Source organism: Lepus europaeus, chromosome 7, assembly GCF_033115175.1.
Source record: "Lepus europaeus isolate LE1 chromosome 7, mLepTim1.pri, whole genome shotgun sequence".
NCBI classification, from domain to species: Eukaryota; Metazoa; Chordata; class Mammalia; order Lagomorpha; family Leporidae; genus Lepus; species Lepus europaeus.
Window position 1 is genome coordinate 52324377 of NC_084833.1, and position 22948 is coordinate 52347324.

Sequence of the window (22948 nt, forward strand, 5' to 3'; positions counted from 1 at the left end):
GTTACTGAGAATACCCAGCGGCAAGGCTTAAAAAAAAAAACTTAATCCATTTTCCAACAGAATAGGAAGCCTCAGAAGAGTGGACAACGTATTTATTTTTTCAGCTTCCAGAAGGAAATTTTTCCAATTACTTAACACATTCCATTTGGGGAGGTGGGGTGGGGAGGCCTGCTTCTGTGCACACAGATGGGAGGAGGGCAGGCCCGTCCACAGAGCACAGGCATCCTACCTGTCCCAGGGCCGCAGCTCCAGGAGCTGCTGGGTTCATGCGAGGCCTGGCAGCCCTGGCACACACCTGGTGGGGCAGCTCAGCAGCAGCGGGGGGGCGGGGGAGGGCGGGTAGGGGTGAGGGACGGGCGGGCAGGGCACGGGGCCAAGCAGCATGCTGAGGGGCACATGCTTCCTCAGGAACGCCAGCCGCCCCGCGGCTTCTCAGGGACGCCACAGGTAAGGGAGTCGTGTGTCCCCCAAGTGGGTCTTTTCTAGAAAAGCCAAGGCTGGTAGCACACAGCTAGCCAAAAAATTCTGCCAAGCACAGCTAAAATACAGAGTACTCAGTTTGGTAAAAATACTTACCATGCTTGTTACCTGGATACAATAATAAACAATTTGTTAAAAGGGTTGTGTACAGGGGCAGGGGTATTTTGCTTCTTCAGTTAAAAAATACATATGTGTACAAACACAGACTACTTGGGGATGACACAATGAGCAGGGCTAAGGGGCTTCCTTCTTTTTCAGGAGGCATGTATGATCCCGAGAGCGGTCTACCGAGGCGTTTAGCAGGAAGGACACCAAGAACAGAATCACCACCAAGGACCCCAAACTCCTGAGAGCTGGCTCTGTGTCTTTCCCAGGACAGGAGAAATGGACTGGCCCCTGCTTCCTGCCTGGTTCACATGCAAAGGCTGCTGTGTTCCAGGCCCATAGGCCAATAGCGCAGGAACAAAACAGTGACACTAACTTAAATGGGCCCCTTGCCAGCTGCCTTGCGGAGTTCAGATGGCGGGCATGGGCAAAGGGAGTCAGGCTTAGCTGAGACTGCTTCCATGTTTACAGAGCGAGCCCCGGGTGATGAGTAAACACACACGGGGACAATACAGAGGGGCCAACGGCAAGGCCAGTAAGAGTTTAAGAGATAATAAAAGCCTACAAAACAACTACTAGGGTTCTAAAAAAAGATCTATTACACCCTCCCAAGTACAAACACTCTGCCCCATAATTGTGAGAAATATTATAGTAATTTTCAAAAAGCTTGCATTAACCCTTGAGAAAAAAAAAAAAAAAAACCCTAACACTAGCATAAGTTTTTTTTTTCTTTTTATACATTTTTCTGGCCTGCAAATGAAAAACTAAGGGTCCTCAAGTGATAGCTTTTGGGGATGCACAATTGGACTGTGAGCTTCTGCAATGGCATGAGCTGTAGCCGACTGGCCCAGGAGGGCCATGGAAGCTGATGGGACGACTGGTCCCCAGAGGAACGGCCTGCGTGGCGCTCGGAGCGATGCCTCTGCTCCTTCCTCACATCCTCACACACAGCACGTGTCCGGCTGAGGCTCCATTTGCCAATCTGTGAAACACTCTAACCCGAAAGCTACCTTCCTCAGGTTAATTTTTATGATCTGAAATATTTCAGATACTGAAGATGTGCCAGGAAGAAAAAATAAATAAAAAAAGGAAACCTCAAAGCAGATGGATTTTTCAACAATCTGCATGTGTGCGTGCACATGCCCTGAAGCTGATCTGAGCCGGACGCACACAGATCTCAACGTCTCAGGGCTTCACCGGCCACCTGTTCCATCCGTTCCTCTGAGGATCAGCAGTGGACAGAAAACATGGCTCAGTCACACCTACTCTGTCACTGTCAAGAAGACCCCAACATCACTTGCATCACTCGCTCGGTTCTCTTGGGACCAGCCCCCAAGCCACTTAACCCAAAAGGAGAGGGTTCCAAGTGTTCTCCAGGTGATTTCTGAAACAGGTAATGGCTTAAGAAGGACCAGAGGCACCTTTCTCAGCACAGAACAAGCCTTACAACTTGTCTGGGGTCCCCACAAAGCTAAGGGATCCTAGAAAACAATAGCCCAGACTTCGTGTCCTCCTGGCTGATAGGAATTCTGAAGAGTAACTGCAGAAGAGCGTAGGGGATTGGCTCTATGGATTCCAAAGAAATGCCAGGGAGACTCCCATAGACCTGAGAAGGGGCCACTCGGCATGCCCAGCTCCTTCTGTGCACCTGCTCCAGGTGCAAGTAAGTGCCCTGAACATCCCAACAACTCACTCTGTTAGGTTAGGAGCTGCTGGAAACATACCCTTTTGCTGGGCGTATGGCAAAGAGTTCTCCCAGCTGTTTACAACAAGGCTGTCAGGCAATGTGGGGGAGCACAGTGGCTCTCTCTGCTGTTTACGCCACATGGCTTCAGAACCGTTAACCTGAGGTCTGAGTCTCTAACTTACTCAGCATTCCACCAGGAGCCTAAATGAATACAAGTGTCCCAAGGCAGTAGAGCAAACCATAACCTTAGCAACGTGCTCTGGGACAGGAATGGTGCACCTGCTGCTAAGGTGTTCAGAAGATCTGGCCGTGCCGGACACTATGGGCTGTTTTACCTTGGGCAGCTCATTTCTCACAGTCTGATTTTCTTTTTGCTACTAAAGAATGGCACTTTGCTCTCTATGGCCATTCTGGCTGTCCAAGTATTTGTGGCCATGAGAGGGAGTTCCACTATAAACAAATGCATCTTACTACATGCATATAGCCAAAAACACTACTAGTGAGAAGACAGCAGGATGTTCAAATTGTGCAGCTCTTGGCTGCCTGTCCTAACAGGCAAAAAGCCACGTGTGGAAAGGAAATTTTACCTCAAGTAGTGGTTCTTCCTGCACTTGACCTACCTATTTGAGAATAGGCAATTTTCTGCAAATGGAAGAAAATGCCTATCCCAGTGATTTCTGACCTTCTGTAGTGGAGCTACTCCGACTACTCATTCAATTTTATAACACTGCCCCATCATCCATGACATACATGGGAAAATTACAAGGATTACATTTTTTTGTTTAAAATTGAAAGTAACCCCGGAGGTAGATAACAAGCACCACCAGTGATATCTCAAAATCAGAACAGACAGCATGGCTGCAGACCTACTTATCCTGAGATGGGAATTCAGAAGGATTCCTAGCTAAGAGATTTCAATGGATGGATCTCTCTGAAAATTGTCATTTTTGGCCCAGACATATATATGCCTGTCTTTGGAAAAAAAATTTAACTATAGTAAATTGCTTCTCTGCATCACTCTGGTCTAATATCCCAGACTTTGAAATATTCCATTCTATCCTCACCACACCCCCCATGCTAAGGGGGAGGAAGCAGATTGATCCAAATAAGTTAAGCTTAAGCACATTTAAAAACATATTCCACACTGTCGCACCAAATTTATTCTGTTTTCACACCAACATTTCTAAGATGTGGATGAAATTTTTAAAAAGTGCATTGTTTTATCTGGAAAACCTGTTACTAATATTGAGTTATACTCTACAGTATCTTAGGTTACAGGAAATGCTCCCAGGGAGTGTGTGTGAACCCACAAGCATGAGAAGAAAAAATGTGTCCTAGAAAGAAGCCTGGAGAGGCTCACACTGATTTTTTCTTATTGAGTTTAAGTCTCTCGTTTTTTCCAAGAGTGAGACCACAGAAAGCTGAGTGCTTGCAGAGTATGGGAAGAAAATGCAAGCCTTGGAGGGGCACTGTGGTGCAGTGAGTTAAGCTGCCACTGGTACCTGCACTGCATCTCAGAATGCAGTTTGAGTCCTGGCTACTCTGCTTCCAGCCCTGCTTCCTGTTAATGTACTTGGGAGACAGCAAATGATGGCCCAATGACTTGGGCCCCTGCCACCCACATGGAGACATGGATGGAGTTACTGGTTCCTAGCTTTGGCCTGGCTCAGCACTGGCTGTTGTGGCTACTTGGGGAGTGAACCAGAGGACAGAAGATTCTCTCTCTCTCTCTCTCTCTCTCTCTGCCTTTCAAATAAGTAAATAAACAAGAAGCAAGGAAAGAAGGTAAGGTTGGTCAGTCCCCCTTTTCTAATGGAACCCTAACTCAAGCCCAAGGCCTGCAATGTGGAAAACACAATTGGTACATCTCTCTGCCTGCAGGGATGGGTGCTAAGAGACAGCCCAAATGCCCAGCGGATGAAAACGACAAGGTGCTGGGATCTCGGGTGCACGTCTCATCAGCTACTGGCCCACTTTCTCCACTCTCCGATTTCTGGCACAACATACTTCCAGTGGCCTCATAGCTCCACCACATACACTCCAGGCTGTGTCAGGTACAACCTTGCCAATCAGAGGCCTTTTACATTGCTGCTATTACTAAGTCAACAGACTTTCGTATTTCCTGAAGCAGAGCCAGGCAGCGGCCACAGCTCTCTGGTCTGCTAACTGCCCCCTTCTTATGGCTGAAGCAGACACAATGCTTGGGAAGTACCGACATGTAACACTCATGACAGGCAGTAACCCAAAAGCATGGGGCTGGAAGGGTGTGCCCTTAAAACTCCGGGACACCTCACGGATCCCTCCCTGGATATCAGGGGAGGCTTGTCTCCCTCTCTCCCCTCTGCTTCCCCAGCTTTGGTTATTCTGCAAAATCAATCTGCTCATATACTCTAAGGCATTAACCATAAGCAAATTTTAAAGGTAACAGGGAAAGGTCACATGCTTGCATAGGCAATATATTACAGCTGAAGTATACTAAATCAACATATTCTAAACAGTTGATTCACAGGCCATTTCAGAAAGAAATTACAGATATAACTTACTCATACAGAAGTTCACCAATACATCAGAAAAAATAGGTTAAGAAAAAGACCATGGAGAGCAGTGTTGTGGTGTAATGGGCTAAGCCACCACGTAAAAAGCTAGCATCCTATATGGGCGCCAGTTCAAGGCCCAGTTCCTCCATTTCTGATCCAGCTCCCTGCTACCGTGCCTGGGAAATGAGCAGAAGATGGGCCAAGTTCTTGGGCCCCTGCACCTCTATGGGAGACCCAGAAGAATCTTGGGGCTCCTGATATCAGCCTGGTACAGCCCCAGCCCTTGTGGCCATCTGGGGAGTAAACCAGCGGTTGAAAGATCTCTCTTACCTCTCCTTCTCTAACTCTACCTTTCAAATAAATAAAAATAAATCTTTATAAAAGACCATGGTATTTAAAAAAGACTAGTTATTAAATGTTTTCCTCCACATAAACTTTTCCTAGCATTAAAAAAATATAGTACAAGGGAGGAAAGGCAGCAATTTGTTTGCAAAATCACTTTTTCAGAGAAAGGCCAAATGCAGAATACTTTCCTAAGAAGTAATTTCACAGATGTTGTTTCTAATCTTGCACTATGTGGATTCACATGACCTCTGCAATTATTAGACATAGCCCTTGGGCAGATAAACATCACAAAACTATACGATGGTTCTGCAAAGGATGGAAGGCACTTGAATTTCTTCTAGCCATGATCTCTAATTTGCTTATTATTAGAGAAGGCAGGAGTAAACACAAAAGGGGGCTATTTCAGTCAGGCCACAGCTAATGTGGAGGAGAGAAGGCACATTCATACTTCTCCTGATTTGCCGCTTAATGAGTAGCAATTAATTCATCTTATTGTATTTCCAAATGCCAAAGCCTTCATTCACATCAAAGAAAAAAATTTCAAGGCTTTTTCCATTGTTCATTTCTAAATGTACTGAGCTATATTTAGTATTTGGTAATTGTCAATGGCGTTTCCTTCCCTTCTAATGTGGGCTTAGCATCCTTAAAGGCCTAGAGATGCAGAGAGTGGCAGTGGTGCCTACGACTCCCCCAGCAGGCCTGGGGTTCAGCACAGCACCGGGCCAGACCGGGTGTTTGGGAGAAGGTACTTTTCTCCAAGAGCACACAGCAAGGGGGTAGAAGGCAGAACTCCTGAGAGGCCACAGGATCCCATGCCGGCAACCAGCTCCTGGGAAGCTTCTGTGTTTCCTCCACCCCCACAGGACAGGGCAGGGGCTCAGTGGAGGGGGATGACACAAAGCATCTCAGGTCAGGAAAATGCACCCTCATCTTGTCCAGCAGTCTGGGTGCAAAGAGCTTAGGCTTTGGCACCAGACAGCCCTAGGATTAAATTCAGACTTGTGACCCTTGGCACGTCACAGAGCCAGCACAAGCCTCTGCCTCCTCTTTCATAAGGCGGGGATAATAGCACCCACATTCATGACTGCTTCAATCACGTGGCACAGTGCCTGCAGCCTTGCCACATTTGATGAACTTGGGGGTCTATGGGGCCCATATGACCAACCAATTACCCAGGTTCATCCTGCTCACGTAAAATGGTTAGGAGTCCAGGTCTTCACTACCTAATCTCTGGGATGGAGATGATTCCAGGGCATTATCTACACCGGAGGCCGATTAACGACAGTATCTCTCCATGAAGGGCTAAACACGCAGGAGGCAACTGCTGCTGCTCTTAAAAAGAAAAGGCAGCTCTGGCTCAGTGCACATGGAAGGTAAATGTATTCAATGCTCTGACACATGCTGTAAGTTCTACATCACCACACTGCTGGTGATTCCATCCCACCCAAGCCAGGGACATGAACTGTCTTCAATCTTAGTTTCAATTCAATTAAATCAAAAGCAAGGCACTGAAAACATCCTTGAGGAGAAAGGATCCATGTTGTGACTGCAAAAGAACTTTGCCAAGACTGGGAAATGCCAGCAAGGCTGTGTATCACCTCCCAAATCCAAGTGTCTTGGTGCTGACCCAGACACAGGAAGCGGTTGTCTGCGCTCCCTCTGCCTGTGTGCTCCTGAGAGCCAACTCTGGAGGAAGCAGAGTGGTGCAGGGACCGCAGGGAGCACCCCAGAGGGAAGGGAAGCCATGTATGTCTTCTTCCCTGTGGACACCGGTGACACAAACAGGATTGAGAATTAAATCAACAATTTCAGCTCTTTTGGAAGTAACGGCGGACTGGACAGAATGGCCATTCAGAAATCAAATCACAAAGGCCATGGGGCAAGAATGAAGAAAACAGTCCTGGGGAGCCCATGGAGCTGGGAAATCAGTCAACGGTGACCAGACATAATCAGAGAGGCTCTGGTCTTTCTCTGCTCCCTAGGGCGACGCACTGTCCGCGAGTGCAGGCTTCCCTGCAACAGATATGCACAGCTCAACATGAGCGTGTCTGCTGCCTAAGGTGCACGCCTGCCAGGCGCAGGGTGGAGTGGGGATTTCCTCACTTCCTTAAAGAGCTCCAAGTCCTGAACTCACCCAAACATACTCAGACACGAACCAGAACTGGTCTGGCCCATCTTCTCATGAAGTTGAGGATGGACCACTGTGTGGTGGTGGTGGGATGTTAGTGGGAACAGGAAGCTTCAGGGCAGGGTCTGTACAACGTCTCAGGATAACTGAACATATGGAGAAGGAGGCTCAGAGCAGGAAATTCTACAAAAATCTCTGCTTCATTAAGTATTAAGTGGGGAATTTGTCTGCATTCTTCCTGCATGCTGGGAAAGTAAATCCCTGGAGCTTAAAAAATAGTTAATGACTTTTTGATGAGTTAATGGTGAGTGAAATCATTTCTAAGTTGCAAGACAGTCCTTAAGACCAGGCTGCTTCCACTCGTTATTCAAGCAGAGACACTTGCAAGAGGCTAAACTACGAGAAAGGGGAGATAGAAGACAGTACATGAAACTGGTGCTGGGGACCCTGCCATAGACACAAGCCCAAGAGAGCTCTCAGCTTGTCATCTCTAGAATCTGTACATGCATATCGCAGTCCTCTGTGTCACCTACACCCTGCAACTGCAGATTCACGTACTTTAGAACCAGAAGCAGGGGCCAGCACCGTGGCTCACTTGGTTAATCCTCCGCCTGCAGCGCCAGCATCCCATATGGGCACAGGGTTCTAGTGCCAGTTGCTCTTCTTCCAGTCCAGCTCTCTGCTGTGGCCCAGGAAGGCAGGGGAGGATGGCCCAAGTGCTTGGGCCCTGCACCCACATGGGAGACCAGGAGGAAGTGCCTGGCTCCTGGCTTCAGATTGGCGCAATGCCAGCAGTGGCAGCCATTTGGGGAGTAAACCAATGGAAGGAAGACCTTTCTCTCCGTCTCTCTCTCTCTCTCTCTCTCACTGTCTATAACTCTACCTGTCAAAAAAAATAAAAGAACCAGAAGCAGACCCAGCTACAAAACTGTGGGTCAGTTAAAATCCACCTGCCATCCAACAGCAGTGGGTCAAAAGGATTTTGGTCTGGGTAGGGATCACATACAGAGTGCTCCCCTCAACACTAAGCTCTCTGATAGATGAGCAATTAGTACTCTTGCCTCGATCTTATATACTTTAGCCAAGAAGGCAAAATAAAACCCTGTCTATGTTTGATTTCTGAAAATCTGGTGATCTGGCCACAAATGCCTTTACTTCCTCAGCCATCTCACCAGTCTCTTGAATTGTACCTGCCATCTACAGCCTCCTCAGTTTCTCTGCTCCTGATTCTCTGTTGCCTCACATCCCTCTACCGCTACTTCAGCCATCTCCTACATCTTCCTGCCTGTTGCACCTCTCCATTATGGTCATGGTCTCTACCCAAGGTCAGGCAGAGGGAATGTTTCACATTGGTGCCAACGGCTATAGCACAAATTCATGGAAGACAAAGAGTAAATATCTATAATTTTAGGGTAGGGAAAAAGGAGAACAAAGAGCTTATATGGGATTTCATTTTCTCAGAGAAACAAGTGGCAAAAAAAGACACTGTGTGGGTGGGGAGGGAGAGGGGATTGACTCTGCTTGGGGAAGGAGGATGGGTACAGAAAATGAGGCAAAGTATCAAATAATGTTTTGCCGTTCAATGTTTTAAAGAACTTGAAAGAAAGTATGTCTTAATAACAATGATCATTTCTGGATAGTATAAACATGCATGTTTAATGTCATCCTCTGTACTAACTTTTATGTATTTACAACTTAGCAACAATAAAAACTTTATAGTTAATTTGGATGCATACTCTTCGTTAATCATTATTACTTTAAAAGATCCCAAGCTTTAATAAGCTAACTTCTAAATGCTAAATGATTTTAAATGCTGCTATTGAAAAATCTTCTGAAAAGCTCTGGTATACATTTTTCAGACTTAATAAGGACAGAACTTGTAAATGTAATTTACTTTTTAAAAACAGTGGGGAAGAAAGAGCACAGTGCGGTCAGAGTGGGCTGCAGCAGGACAGTGAGGACTGCCGAGTGTCTCGGAGAGCAGCCCTGCAGTGGAGGGCTGGCTCCCGGGCCAGGGTTCGGCCCTCTGACTCATGCTTACGACAGCATAGGGACGGGTCTCCCTGCCCACAGCCTGGCCCCTTTCTTTCCTCCCTCCCTTCCTTCCACCACTCCCTCCATCCTTCCTTCCCTCCCTCTTTCTTTCAAGATTTATTTGTTTATTTGAAAGGCAGAGCAACAGAGACTGTCCTCTCTTTTACTAAACACTGTTCAAAAACTGGAGATCTTTGTCACGTATGAATGTGAGTGACCCCCATGCCCTCGGCCAGGCCCACAGAACAGCCCCCTTCATCTGTGGGATGTCCAGGGACTCCCCAGTAGGCCCGAGTCACCTCCAGTGCACACCTCCAGCTATCTGTGTCACTTAGGGCTCCCCAAACACCTCCCACCTCTACCAAAACACCCTGCCTTCCTCTTAAGAGGGGCGGGGAACCTCTGGCCACAGGCCACACAAGGCCTAAAGAATCATTTGGTCTGGCCCTGCCAAGGCAACCGCAGGCAGGACTCGAAATTCAATAAATCTACAGCAGGCTAATTATTAAGTTGATAATTTTGTAAGACCCGCAAATGATATTATAAATATTCCAATGGCCCTTGGCAGAAAAATACCTACCCCTGGTATGCTCAGTTCTAAGGTACTTCCTCCAGGAAGCTTTCCTCAATTTCCCGCTCTCAAAATTAATTATTCCTGTCCCTGGGCTACCTGTGCACTACCCTGCCCCTGCTTAATTTCTACTGCAGCGCCCCCTAGCTGTGGATGATCTACAGGAAAAATATCAGAAAAGTTGAGTTTCCTCAGCAAGGAATCCGCTTTATTCAACCCTTGGAGCATGGGTCTAGCATCAACAGAAGGTCCAGAACACACTGGGCTCCCAACGAAATGTCACTGGACTGAATGAAGGGACAGTAGACACTTTCTGAGCTTTTAAAGTTTAAATCCATGAGGAAACCTTACATTTTTGACTAGAATAATGCTTTCTGTATTAAAATGATTAAGGTCCACACATTCTGGGGTTCTCTGGCCTGTAGAGACAGAAGCACTGCCATCAGCAGTGGAATTTATTCTACCAGATTTTCTAAGATTTTGCTGTCAGAATGATGCACCTGTGATGAGGGCATGGGAAGAAGCACAGTCTCCCTGGGCCTGCCATCCCCACAGGGACACAGTACAGCAGGCTATGGAACTGAAAACAGGAGCTTCAAGTGGGACCCACAAGCTGTCTCACAAAGGCTGGGAAGGACAGTCTGAGAGGGGCCCAGTGTGTTCTGGACCTTCTCCTTCCACCTAACAGCAGCCTCCTTCTCCTTCCACCTAACAGCAGCATGGTTTTTCCAGTTTTATCCACTGAGTACCAAGTAGGCCGATGCGAAGGATGCAAGACAGTAAGCTTCAACAAGAAAAGTATTAAATACTGAAGGTTTGGGTAAGATTTCAATCTGAAATAAGAATTTTGCTGCTTAAAAAAAAAAAAAAGGCTGGAAAATCACTAGCTTAAGAACTTCGTCCACGCCTTCCCCCAGGAAGTGAGGAGGGATGTAGAAGCAACAGAGCTCCCAAGGAGGCCACGCCTGGCAGCAGCCCAGTGTGGGCACTTTGTCAAACTCCACGAAGGCAGGAGTTGCAAGGCCGGCATCAGCCTTCACAGGAGGGGCACAGAGTCCTTGGTGCATGCCCTCCTCTTCAGAGTCTGTGCAGAACCGGTGACCCGTGTCACAGAGGCAGAGCCAGCAAATACCCAGAATTCTCCATCCACAGCCACTGCTCCATCTTTTCGGGTAAGCCTGGCTATTTCCTGCCACCTCCACCACCCACCCAGGAGCTATCGCTGTTGCCTTTTAAGATGACTTCAACTTTCTGGAGTGAGTTGATCTCAGTAGTTACTATGGGAGGCCAAGAAGGTTGTGGCTATCAGCTGACCCCACAAGCAGCTCAGTGAGCACGCTCAGCCCTGCCTTCTCCCCACTGTGCCATTCACTGGACTCCAGGTCTGAGCAAGAGCACGTGGAGGGGGCAGTGACAGGCACCTCTCCTCCTGCAAGGCAACAGACCTGAGCCTGCAGCCTGGGAGTGGCTGATTGGGAAGCTTGAGGACTGTGTCCTCAGGGTGCAGCATCTCCGGCAAGCAGGGGCAGCCAGCCTCATTCTCCGTGACTGTCCTGGTGCCCTCCGAGAGCTGACAGAGCAGCTCTGCAGCCAGGCCCATGTCACCCGCTATGTCAATCCCAAATGAATTCCACATTGTGCCCAAGCACTCAGTGGTACATGTGGAAGCTAGGTGAAAGGTTGGCAGCAAGGGCTGTGTGCCCAACTCTAAGGAACACGACAGGCCACAGGTTAGGGACATGTCTTGCACAGCATGTGACTAAGCAGCCTTCTGCTCAAAAATACTGTCCCTAACTCCTACACGAAATCCTGTCTGAAAGGCAGCAGTTGAGGGCTCAGAAAGATCTGTGTGCAGTCCTGGCTTCGTCCTTTCCCAGGCCTGGCGACTTCTGTCCGGTCAATTGTACACTCTGTGAGCCCCAGCTTCCTCCATGGTGTTGCTCAAAACCAGAATAATGTAACTCACTTCATAATGAGTTTCAAGGAAAGAACGTGTGAGAAGCTGTGTGAGAAGCTGTGCATTCCAATTACTCTGCCCTGCACTTCGCGAGCTCAGGACCGCCTCCAGGAAGTGTGTCCCTGGGATTCCCGGCACGTTCTGCTGAGGCTCTGCTAACACTTCCCCATTTAGAGCACCGGCTCTGTGAAAAGGGGGCTGGCGGTTCCTACCCACTACCATGAGTGCCGTGCCCGCAGCACTCAACTGGTGTCAGCTGATGGTAAACAAAGGACTCCGTTTCTCCAAGAACACTGCGGAAGGGGCAAAGGCGAGGAGCGACGGGAACACGGAGGTGGTTCTTGGAGCTTAAACAGGACAGCCAGTTGCTACCCAAATGCCTCTGCATCCACCTTCTCCTCACGCCTGGTCCATATGAGGGTAGGCCAATGCAGAAAGTGGGGGGAAAGTCTTCTTTTTTGACTTTTTTTAAAGAACAAACACAAACACAGCTCTGTGTTTGCACACATGTATATACATATATACTTCAAAGCAATGGCAAAGTGTTCCAGTGGGAAGACATCTTAAAATCATCAAGTGAGAAAAAGACCCAACAAGGTCCCTTCTGAACAGCTTCACTCATCACTTACAGGGTTTTCAGCCTAGGCCTATGTGCCCAGGTGAATCGAGAGGAACCACACAGTGCGGAAATGGAGTAATTGATAACATCACAGATGGAAACACAAAATTGGTATCTATAAACTTCTTTGTACACATTAATTCATTAGCTCAGAGAAACTAGAAACAGAGTCAGAACTTGAGCAAACACTGGGGTAGTTACATCCACATAGAAGAGTACTGCACCTGTGGTTAAAAAGCAGCATCTATGAAGTGATCTTAGTCTTCCACTGCTCAGCCAGCGCAGCTACAAGCCAGCCACCATCAGCCAGACGTGCGAGCCAGCGAGCCAGCATGCTACCCACTGCAGAGGGCACACCACGTGCTCCTTCCTAGTCACTGGTCCTATTCCACAGCCTGCCTTGTTTGCATCAAAAAAGCTCAAGGACTCTGGGAAGGGTCCCAGTGTTCTCCAGCGCAGTGAGATGACACTGATGTTGGTTTAGAACAAAAACTCCAATTTAATTAATGTATGGACAGAACAAAACAAAGGCACATGGGAAAGGCGATAATGTGGTCTACAAATTCATTTTTATTATAAACTAAGGTTCCTCCACTAAACTATATAGTCGCTTAGCGTTTCTCAAACAGGGCATTACAGGAAAACCAAAGTCATGTATGTTTTACTGCCAGTTTTAAAAAGAGAAAAAGTAGGCAGAACTGGTATTTTTTTAAATGATCAATGCCTTCATTTTCACTAAGAAATATGCTTTAAGAGAGTGGAAAATGGAGGCTCCTGTAAAAAAAAAAATCTGAAGTAAATTCAAGTATAAGCAGAATTGCAAATATGGATTTGATCAAGATCCTTCCATCTCTAAGATCCATCTTTTTCATTTTTTAAAGGCCACGCCTTGAATCTTTCTTTTAATAAAAGAGCCATTCACTTAATAAGCAGTATTAAGCAATGTGGAAGAAATCTGGCCAAAAATCCTGTGTTGGAAGAGACATACATGAAAAAGATGCATATTTTTTCAAAGTGTTCTTGAAGATACATCAAAAGCACTAATTAAAATAATTTCTAAATATTTTTGAAAGTAATGTCATGATTACTTTGAACATGATTCATTTTTTATAATTCCTACATCAACTTTGTGTCTCTGAATTTTTATATATTTATCTTTTAATTGTAAAGCTTTCTGAGCCCCAGGGCTGGTTGGTGGACATTCGAATGTTAAAAAGAAAAAAATCATGTTTCTGTGCTGAAAAGTTATCAAGACCAGCTCCCTGCTGCATTTGCGTTGTTATTAGAAACACACACACGCTCACACACACACAGGCACACACACTGAGTTTAATGTGAGGCTAGTACAGAAACAGAGAGATTAGACACAAAGAAATGTAAACAGCTCTCACATGCGAGGAAACTAGGTTACCAGGATCCCAGCACCAGGCATTCACCAGTCACCATGGAAAACAGGAAGTGAGGTGCATGGCAACCACAAGCCAAAAAGCAGGAAAGCGCATACCTTTAGCTTGGAATGAAAATCACGAGATTTCCTTCGGGCAAGAACCTGAATGTGACTAGACACCTGCAGGGTAGGGGAAGGGAGGAAAACAAAGGAAAAGCCTGTAACCATGGAGATGAAAAGCCCCCTGCAACTGGGCAAGCCAGACGTACCTTAATGGCGGCTTGAATTTCTCGAACTTTCTTTCTTGCTAAGACCTGTATATGACTAGACACCTACATTGTTCGGGTTTATGAGGGGAAACAGAACAAAACAAAACAAAACAAAAAAAGGAAATCAAATATAAAATCTCTATTCCTGGGGAGGGTTTGGGGTGGGGAGGGGGGGTTATTTGCATCTCAACAAAAGCTCTGCCGTTAGGAATACACAGTCCCAGCCAGACACCAAGCCCCCAGCGCTGCTCTAAGCTTTGCAGACTGGGTCATCACTGCAGTGACTCGATTCAGGAAGGAAGTTTGGGTCCTAACTTTTCCCACCAGGGAGAAATCACGGGCAGTGGGGAAAACGCATCCTGGGAGTGGTGAGAAGGGGAGAGGAGGGCTGTGTTCTTTATAAGATTAATAAGGTGGGGGTAGAGGTAAAAGAAAATATTTACAGCTTCTCAGTATCAGGAGGGAAAATCCCTTTTTCTCAATTTAGAGGAGACTTCTCCATAAATTAACACATTCTGTAGAATCAAAAAGCTGAGCTGCGGGCTGTATTCTGATCTCATTAAGAGCTCTGGATTCTGTAGCAAATGTTAAAATAATACTGACATGTAAATTAGATCTGAGAGAGAAATGGAAAGACCCAGTTAGCAGAGCTTTTTTTTTTTTTTTTTTTTTGCCCCTTATAAATATCTTTAATCCTTCTACTCTTTTGGGTATTGACTGGGCGCCAAGTGGATTTGCATATTATTACAAAGCGAAATGTGTGAATACAGCCAGCCAGCCATCCTGTTAAAAATCTGGGTTGAAAACCACATGGATTTGCTGAACAACAAATTCACATTGGAGAGGTATCACCAACTGCTGCCTAAAAACATCCCCAGGATGCGGGGGTGTGGAAAAGTGGCCAAGCCTGGCTTCTGAAAAGCAACGATTCCACACTGGCAAACCAATCTGCATCTCTTTCAGTGAGACCTGGTTAAATTTAGGAGGTCCCTAGTGAAGGGGTCACAGCGCAAATGGCCAGAGCTCCGAGACTGGCTTCCGGTCCAGGTTTGCAGGGGGGACCAGATCTGTCCCACTCCTTCCATTTTCAAGCTCAGCGACGCAGACTGTGTGCCGACTACCTCACTCCAAACTCTCTAGAAACGGGCTTAAGATAACAGGAGATACTCTCATCTTTAACTTTGTCTCGGAGGTTCCATTATTCAATCATTTTCCCCCCAGTTCTCTTTTGTGTATTTGAAGTACGGAGAAGCAAGAACTTCAAGGTCCTCTTCACCCCTCCATCTGGCTCCTGCTGCTGCTGGTTTCCACCGCTAAGTGATTCTCTGGACTCCAAGAGGTCCACTGCTGTGGGGAGCCTCTCCCCCAGACAATGCCCTGCTCTGCAGCCCGCTGGCAGGAGGCCATGTCCCTCTGTGCTGACTCAGCAACCGGCTCCACACTCAGGGAACATGCCTGGGGAAAAGGCTCTCCATACCAAAGCTCCCGAAACCAGCTCCTGGCTGGGAAGAGAACCGAACTCTGCAGCTGGTTCTTGGGGAGCTCACGGTTTACGTGCCTTTTGGTTTGATTACAGTTCTTAAAGTCTGTGCCATATTGTTTGGCACAGGTGCAAAGAACTTCTTTTCTGTTACAATTCGCCCAAGAGGTGTTGTGGTTTGTTTTCTTTTTCTGTTTTTAGTTAAGCACTTACTAATAATTCTGCATCCATCCCAGTTCGGAACTGGGTCACATTAGCAACTTGGGCTGCTTTTACACGGGAAAGAACAGGGGTGGGGGAGGCAGAGCCCTGGCAAGGGGCGGAGCAGAACCACAGAATGTGCTGGGCACAGAGGCAGTCACCTTGCAACTTCTTTGCAGTCACAGCAGCTACTGACAAAAAGCCATCGCTTAAGAAGCAACAGTTCCCTGGACGCACATCATAAAGTGTGACAGTCCGGCCGATACTCAAGGCCGCTCGCGTGCCTTTTTCATTGCCATGATGACTAACATATAATCAATCATTCCAAGATTTTATGACACACAAAATCTCAAAATTTCATGGCTTGCAAATGTATCTGCACCTGCAGTTTTGGCGATGTCTGCAGATGCACATTTTGGGAAAGTAACATAAGCTCTGAAATACAGTACAGGAACAGTTCCTACACTGTCCCCAGCAGTCAGACTTTCCCATGAGTATCAGAAGAATTCAAGAGACCACATAATTGAGGGTCACTGAAATGATGAACAGTGAAAACTGAGCCAATTTAAAACACCTCCAACTCTGACGTCCTTTCAGGGAACTCATCTGGGGGCTCCTAGGAGCCAAAGCATAGCCAGCCACTGCAGCCAAAATGCCTCCTTGGGCCATTCGCTGACATGCACAGTTTCCAGGTGGGGTTACTGTACCTGTTTTCTGGTCCTCGTCTTCCCTGTCCTGAGTTTGATGTATCTGGCTATCAATTCATTCCTACCTGAAAGAAAGAAGAATTTACAATAAAGTGGGTTTGTTTTTTTTTTTTTTTTAAGAGGCTCTTGAAAGCTGGGAAGAAAAATCAAGACTTTCTGAATCACAGCTAGGAATTTATTAATGCTTAAAAAAAACCCAGTAAACTGTTTACAAAAATAATTTACTATGGAAAATTAAGATGAAAGGCATTTAATTCTGAACTTAGACCTGGGATTGAGGATTGGGGGGAAAATGTGCCTTTTTGTTTGTTTGCATGCTTGCACTGAGGTGGTCACAGGTCACTGGTATAGGAAACAAATGCAAAGAAGGATTAGTCTGAGACTAAACAAACCCAATTCGGTTCTAGTCTTTTATTTTTTTGTATTCATTTTCCTCCCCTTCTCCAGTTAAAGTCACTATAGCTAATAGTATGAACGCAGATTACCCCTTAAAGTGGCTAAACCATAGAGCCTATGGCTCAATACCCTCTAAGCTGTATAACAATTTAGGGAAAGCAGCAGTCCAAAAGTTTAGACAAACTTCCTATCCCTGCCCTAGCGGGAGACTGAGAAGTCTCAAACAGACATCTGCTTTCAAAGAAATAAAATATAATAGGACAATGCACCCCTGGAATCTAAGCAGGAAAATGCATTACTAAGACACCACACTGAAATAAAAACCCACTCAGACAAGACATGTACCCTCTGAGTGTGTCACATTGAGAACTGTGACACCAGGACCTGAAAATGGTTTCTCCATGCTCCATGATAGAGTAAATGGGAACCACTGCTTCCTAACACTGCCTCTGGCTGGCTTCACATCAGCTGCATCCTAAGAAGGCCTCCTTTTGGTCAAGAACAAATCCAAAGTCTACTAAGGCATTCGTTCACGTGCCTGGTCACCCTGAGACTGGCAAGCTAGACCTCACTTGCGTCTTCAAGGCGATGCTTCCAAGTCACTTCCTCAGGGAAGCCTTTTCAAACCATCCAACCAAGTCTGGTTTCCTTGCTCTCCTCCTCCTAGGATATGCCCCAACTGGAGGGTGAGCTGAACAATCTGTGCTTATCGCCTCATTTCCCAACATCTTTATCTTGTTCTCAAACTCTCCCTAGCACCTACATCCCCTGCTGGGCAAAGAGAAAGCATCAATAAGGAAATAAACTAGCCCCAGGTTCCAAGAGAGTGACCACATGTCCCAGCCTGGGCAAATCTTATCATTGCCTAGAATGCTACTGCCACCTGCCCCTGGTAGGGACCCGGTGGATGAAGTTACCTCCAGAAGGCAAAGGGATCCTGGGATCTGGGGGTTAAAAAGTGCCCCTGGGTCATCCATTCCCACCCCTGAAAAGTCCAACTCTGCAGAAGCCTAAGCCAGAGGTTCCAGAACTGAGGAAGCAGTACAATCTCTCTTAAAACATTCTTAAGGATCAAAAGCTCCTATGTAGCGCTCTCTTACTTTCACCCCCAAATTCTTCTTGTTCCTCTTAACCCAACAAGCTACTTCCTACTACGGATGGCTGCCTTGTAGATACTGATGCCAGCTTTTGAGTCCTCCTGTGCTGTAGACAGCAAAACTACCCCTATTCCTGCTTCCTGTGACAAGCTTCAGAGCACTCCCAGACCATACCATGATCCTCCTTTGTCTAGTCTCCTGTTAGTGCTTAGAATCCAGAAGTGCAGCAACAATTCTATGACAGTGGGATATCTCTGGCCCTGTTAACGCAGCCTAATGTTGCATTAGGCTTGATTAAGGACCACAATAAAAGTCAACTTACGTGAACCTGAATTCGTCAGTCTTGTTCCTTACAGGCTACTCCTCAGGTAAACTCCTACCCTCCATCCTAGTCTTTTCATGCAGAGCCGGGATCCTGAGACCCACACACAGCACCTGACATCTATTTCTATTTCATTTCATCCAGCTGAATGCAGCCTACATTCCAGCCTGCCAGGGCCTCCAAGGATCCCGAGTCTGTGACTGCACATGGTACCCTTGAGGGGCACAAGAAAAGGACCTTTAAATTCAGTTCTGAGGATTGCTTCTCTAAGCATTCTCTTTCAAACTTCTGAGAACTACCAATATTCCCTGTAGTGTCATTGGGTCTACTTGTCCATCTCTCAGATGCTTGTGCAGACTTTGCAATTTGTCTCAAAGGCTCACTGACAGCAGAGCCCCCGCAGGAGTGCCTCGTTACCAGAAGCCAGACCTAAATGACATCGTCTACAGAGCAGCCAAGCATCCTCCAGCTCGGGGCCTCCCTGTGCACCCTGCTCAGGGCTGTCTGAGAGGTCAGGATGAAGTCAATCCCAGGCTGTGCAGCACACGCAATTTCATCTGAACCTTGTCCACATGGCAAAACTCTCTCTTGCTTCCAGATTTACTATTTTCTGTGAAGTCGGACTGGATAACTTGATGGGCATGACACATCATCTATATAACTGATTTGCAATTTCTTAGGGCATTTGGTTTAATGAACAACATCAATATCCAGAACAGCCACATTTGACTGTACAGCCTGTAGTCCAAGGACATGCCACCTCTGGAGCTAACAATGCCAGCTCCTGTTTTGGCTCAAGTACTTGTAAAAATTGCTACTTCTACAACAGGTGCTGAGTGCCTTGTGCTCAGTGCTGCACTGCACTCGCCAATCCTTTGAAAGCTGTCCCCAATGCTACAGCAACAGGACTGCCTCTCAAAAGCCTGTGCTCTTTTCATTCCATGTTTCACATCATGAACAGTAACTACTGAATTCTTTTAAATATAGAATTATTTGTTTTAACTTAAAAGCCTTCCCCAAATAATTCTTAGAAAACTAGCATTTTCTTAAGTGCTCTAATATTGCTTATAAGCCTTGTAACGTTGCTATAATCCTGAAAATCAACTCTAAATCAACTAGTTTGCTGTTCACTTTAATTTGGAAATACAGGCTAACCTGTAATATAGGCCACATTATTTAAAATAACTATTTCAATATCAAATATCATAGATTGTTAAATAAAAATATGTTAACACTGTGGCTTTGATTCTACTGAAATTTTAAATGCTTAAATCTAAATATTCCCAGAAAAAAATATAATTAATTATCAGGGAACACAAATGCTATTCCAAATGATTCTGGAACATTTTTGTCCACTTGCATTGTATTATATATGGTGTCTTCAAGAAGTTTATGGAAAATGAATATTATGAAAAAACTCTGCATGCATTACAAAATTATTTTATGCCAAAATCAACTTATCTTTCAATTCTGTCACATCCTTTTTGAAATATTCTCACATATATGTTGGAGATATCAATTAGGTTGTTTGTGGCTGCACTCTTGGCGTCGGCCCTGATAGATGTCTGATCCTACAGATAAGATCCTATCCTGATAGATGCCCTCCCAATGCAGTACACAGCCCTGGATAGGAATCACGAAACTGAGCTGCAGGATTCCCTAGTCAAGGACCAGAAGCTCAGCAAAACCAACCATCACTGATGTAACTGGGAGTATGTCTCCTGTTGGCACAGCATAGTCAGGATCAACACATACGTAGGGTATTAGAAACGCTAGCCATTTTTTCCCCTCTAATTCTTCTAACACACACACACACTAACACACACACACTAACACACACACACATACTGCCTGATCCAAGAAACCTTATATTACAAAAATAACAATCAACAAGGTTAACCTTATAATTAATTGCTACCCTTCTAAAACTTACCTCATGTCCACTGTGCCCAGATCACGCCTGTCCACTGTGTCAAAGATGCAGAAAGACAGCATGCCTGTCTACAAGGAGCTCACTCTCCAACTTCAGGGACAGCAAATCAGCTCGACACATCAACTGCTGCCACAAAAGAGGCTCCAGCTGCACCCAGAGCTAAGGGCACACAAACACTTCAAGAAACCCACAAAGCCTTCTCCAAACTACTGGTACTCCTGCCAGGCCCTCAATGACAAGATTATATCTTCTCCCATGTTCTACTATGAAACATTTCAGACAGAAAAGTCTCCTACAGAAAGGATTTTACAGTGAACAATGTATACCCCTCTACCAAGATTCTTCTCAGACTGCGTATCTCTCATCCCTTATCCAAAAATGCTTGGGGCAGAAATGTCTCAGATCTCAGGTTCTTTTTTTTTTTTTTTTTTTGAACATTTGCATATACTCACACATAATGAGACCCTGGGATGAGCCTACATCCAAACGTGAAATTCATTTATGTTCCATATATGCCTTACGGATAAAACCTAAAATGATTTTTACATAATATTTTTAGTTCATCTGCATTTTTTACTACAACCAGCACCATGAGGTTGTGTGTGGAATTTTCCACCTGTGGTGTCCTGTGTACTTAAGACCATTTCAGATTTTTAGATGTTTGGATTAGGAATGCCCAGTCTGCATTCAGTTGCTCTATTAACTTCTTTTCCACCTATCATCTTATTTTGTTGTTGTTGTTGCTTTAAAAAAAAAAAAACAAAAAAAAACAAAAAAACTGCAGGCACGATAAAACTTCTCCCTAAATACTTCATTGTGCAGGCACTGATTTCAACAGTCAGAATGGAGGGAGTGGATGTGGAGATCACGTGGGTGGGCCCCTGGCAATAAGGAAGCCCCCTAAGTAAAAATCCCAAGCAATAAGGAAATCACTAGTGATGGAAAAGTCCCCAGGCAGCAGCCATCTGCCTCAGGTATGTATCTCTCAGATCCTAACCCCGCAGCAGCAGCTGGCAGCTTCTACCTCACCTGCTGGCCCACAATCCCCGCCCCGCCCGGCCCCCAAGTGAATTTTGTTAAATCCAGCTCTGCTTGGTTCTCTCAGCTTCACTGCTGGTGCATTCTTCCGGCTGTCTGCAGCACTGGCCTTGATTAGTCGCTACCGGAGACGGTAGGCTAAAGGCCACTTCAGACAGAGGGAGCAGTATTTGTTTACACAGGAAACCAGGAAACTGGACTCCTGGGGAAAAAGTACCTGCTGCCCCTCAAGCCGCCTCCGCTGCTACTCTGCTACTCCGCTTCTTCCCGAACCCAGCTGTCTCAGGTGACCGGCATGCACGCATCTTCTCCTGTATCCTCACAGCTCCTAGAGCTGAGTGGCCCTGTCACACTTCACCGCTAAGTGTCCTCATCCTACAGCTTCTCTGGGGCATGAACTTCCCTTGGGTGTGCCCAGCACAGCCTGCAGGTGTGAGGTGCCAGCTGCAGCTGCCTTCACCTCTCCCACCAGCAGCCAAGACAAACACAGCCTGACCCGCCACTTTATACTGTGAACCTCACCAGGCACTGCAATCTCACCTTCATTTTATTTTTCCTTTCTCCAAATAACAGTGGAAAGTGAGCCCGCTATCCACTTCTCTTGCATCTTGGATTGCCAGGAAATTTCCTGCGACGGGGGCAATACCGAGAGAGATCCCGGCAGGAAGGCACAGAGTTCGCACTGGGCTCCTCTCACCCAGACAGAAGACTGGTTAACGTTGTTGTGGGCTGCGTGTGTAATGGGATGTGGCTCACGGTGGTCATGTTTGAGGCACGGCAAATGCAGGGTCTGTGGCTAGAAATTGTAGCCCAGAGACACTCAGCTCTAACAGTGTAAAGAGCTACTTTGTAATTGTACGGAGTCAGGGAGCCACAAAGACAGAAGCAACAAATGCAACACTCCTCTTCCCGGGCTGCAGCCAGTCTTGAGGCAAATTGGAGCCTTGCAGGCCTGGGGAGGAGCTCTAGCCCCTGAGCTCCGAGAAGCTTCTGTTGGGCCTCCCTCTTCTGGGAGCGGTAAGTCAGGATTCCCACCACCACCACCTTTCCTATCAGAAAGAAAACAAACTTCTCTTGATTGCTAGACCACAGCTGCAAGAAATAAAGGGGTGGAAACCCCTCCATCAACCCCACAAACCCTAGTACACCCCAACACTACTATTAGACTGCTGGAAGGGCCCCGCTTGACATCTTAAGCTTTCCAAGATCTGTACTGGTAAGGACAATCACCCTCAAGATACGTAACATTCTTAGTCCATCTCTGCCTGTCTGGGTTCAGTCCACCTTTCAAATGTTGTCCCCCAGTTTCAAGCTGGAAGGTTCCTCCCCTTTCCCTAAATGCCCACAGCCCCTCGACAATGACCTGCACCTCTTCCCTGCCACTGCTTGCAGACTGAGTCCTGCCCCATGCGGAACAGGGCTCCTTCACTCTTTTGTTCTGTTTTGTTTTGTTTTGACAGGCAGAGTTAGACAGTGAGAGAGAGACAGAGAAAAAAGTCTTCCTTCCCGTTAGTTCACCCCCCCAAAATGGCCACTACGGCCGATGCGCTGTGGCCGGTGCGCTGCACCGATCTGAAACCAGGAGCCAGGAGCCAGGTGCTTCCTCCCGGTCTCCTATGCAGGTGCAGGGCCCAAAGCACTTGGGCCATCCTCCA

At 46.4% G+C, this 22948-nt stretch overlaps 1 protein-coding gene across 8 annotated transcripts in view; it reads right to left on the minus strand.

The window, feature by feature from the left end:
• The window catches only part of TEAD1 (TEA domain transcription factor 1), a 281212-nt gene that overhangs the window by 56146 nt on the left and 202118 nt on the right, over positions 1-22948 (minus strand). For 3 of the 8 annotated variants that reach the window (XM_062196483.1, XM_062196482.1, XM_062196477.1), the window contains exons 3-6: positions 16508-16572; positions 14120-14182; positions 13968-14030; positions 577-588 (exon numbers count right to left, since the gene is read on the minus strand). In XM_062196483.1, the coding sequence (XP_062052467.1) occupies positions 577-588; positions 13968-14030; positions 14120-14182; positions 16508-16572 (203 nt within the window). The remainder of the gene's footprint in view (positions 1-576; positions 589-13967; positions 14031-14119; positions 14183-16507; positions 16573-22948) is intronic. The other 5 variants (XM_062196484.1, XM_062196479.1, XM_062196478.1 and 2 more) reach the window with 4 other exon arrangements.